This window comes from Buceros rhinoceros, unplaced genomic scaffold, assembly GCF_000710305.1.
Source record: "Buceros rhinoceros silvestris isolate BGI_N320 unplaced genomic scaffold, ASM71030v1 scaffold41579, whole genome shotgun sequence".
NCBI lineage: Eukaryota > Metazoa > Chordata > Aves > Bucerotiformes > Bucerotidae > Buceros > Buceros rhinoceros.
The window spans coordinates 549-853 of record NW_010431668.1 but is presented as its reverse complement, the minus strand read 5'-3'; the positions used below and the strand labels follow the sequence as shown (position 1 = coordinate 853).

Sequence of the window (305 nt, the reverse complement as noted above, 5' to 3'; positions counted from 1 at the left end):
GGGATGCACCTGAACGCCACGGCCCCGGCCGTGCCGGGGGGCCCCCTCCACCTGCAGCCCAGCGGCTATGCCAACGCGTCCAACCGCTCCGACCTGCTGCCCAAAGGGCCTGACGAGGAGGACCTGGACGTCAACACCGACATCTACTCCAAAGTGATGGTGACCGTCATCTACTTGGCTCTCTTCTTGGTGGGCACCGTGGGTAACTCCATCACGGCGTACACGCTGGTTCGCAAGAAGTCTCTGCAGAACCTACAGAGCACCGTGCACTACCACCTGGCCAGCCTCGCCTTCTCCGACCTCCT

At 63.6% G+C, this 305-nt stretch overlaps 1 protein-coding gene across 1 annotated transcript in view; it reads left to right on the top strand.

Moving 5' to 3' along the window:
* Nucleotides 1–57: 57 nt before the first annotated feature.
* LOC104499915 (neurotensin receptor type 1-like) overlaps nt 58–305 on the top strand; it is a gene marked incomplete at both ends in the record, with an annotated part of 763 nt that continues 515 nt past the window's right edge. The window contains one exon of the mRNA XM_010143488.1: nt 58–303. Within this exon, the coding sequence (XP_010141790.1) occupies nt 58–303 (246 nt within the window). The remainder of the gene's footprint in view (nt 304–305) is intronic.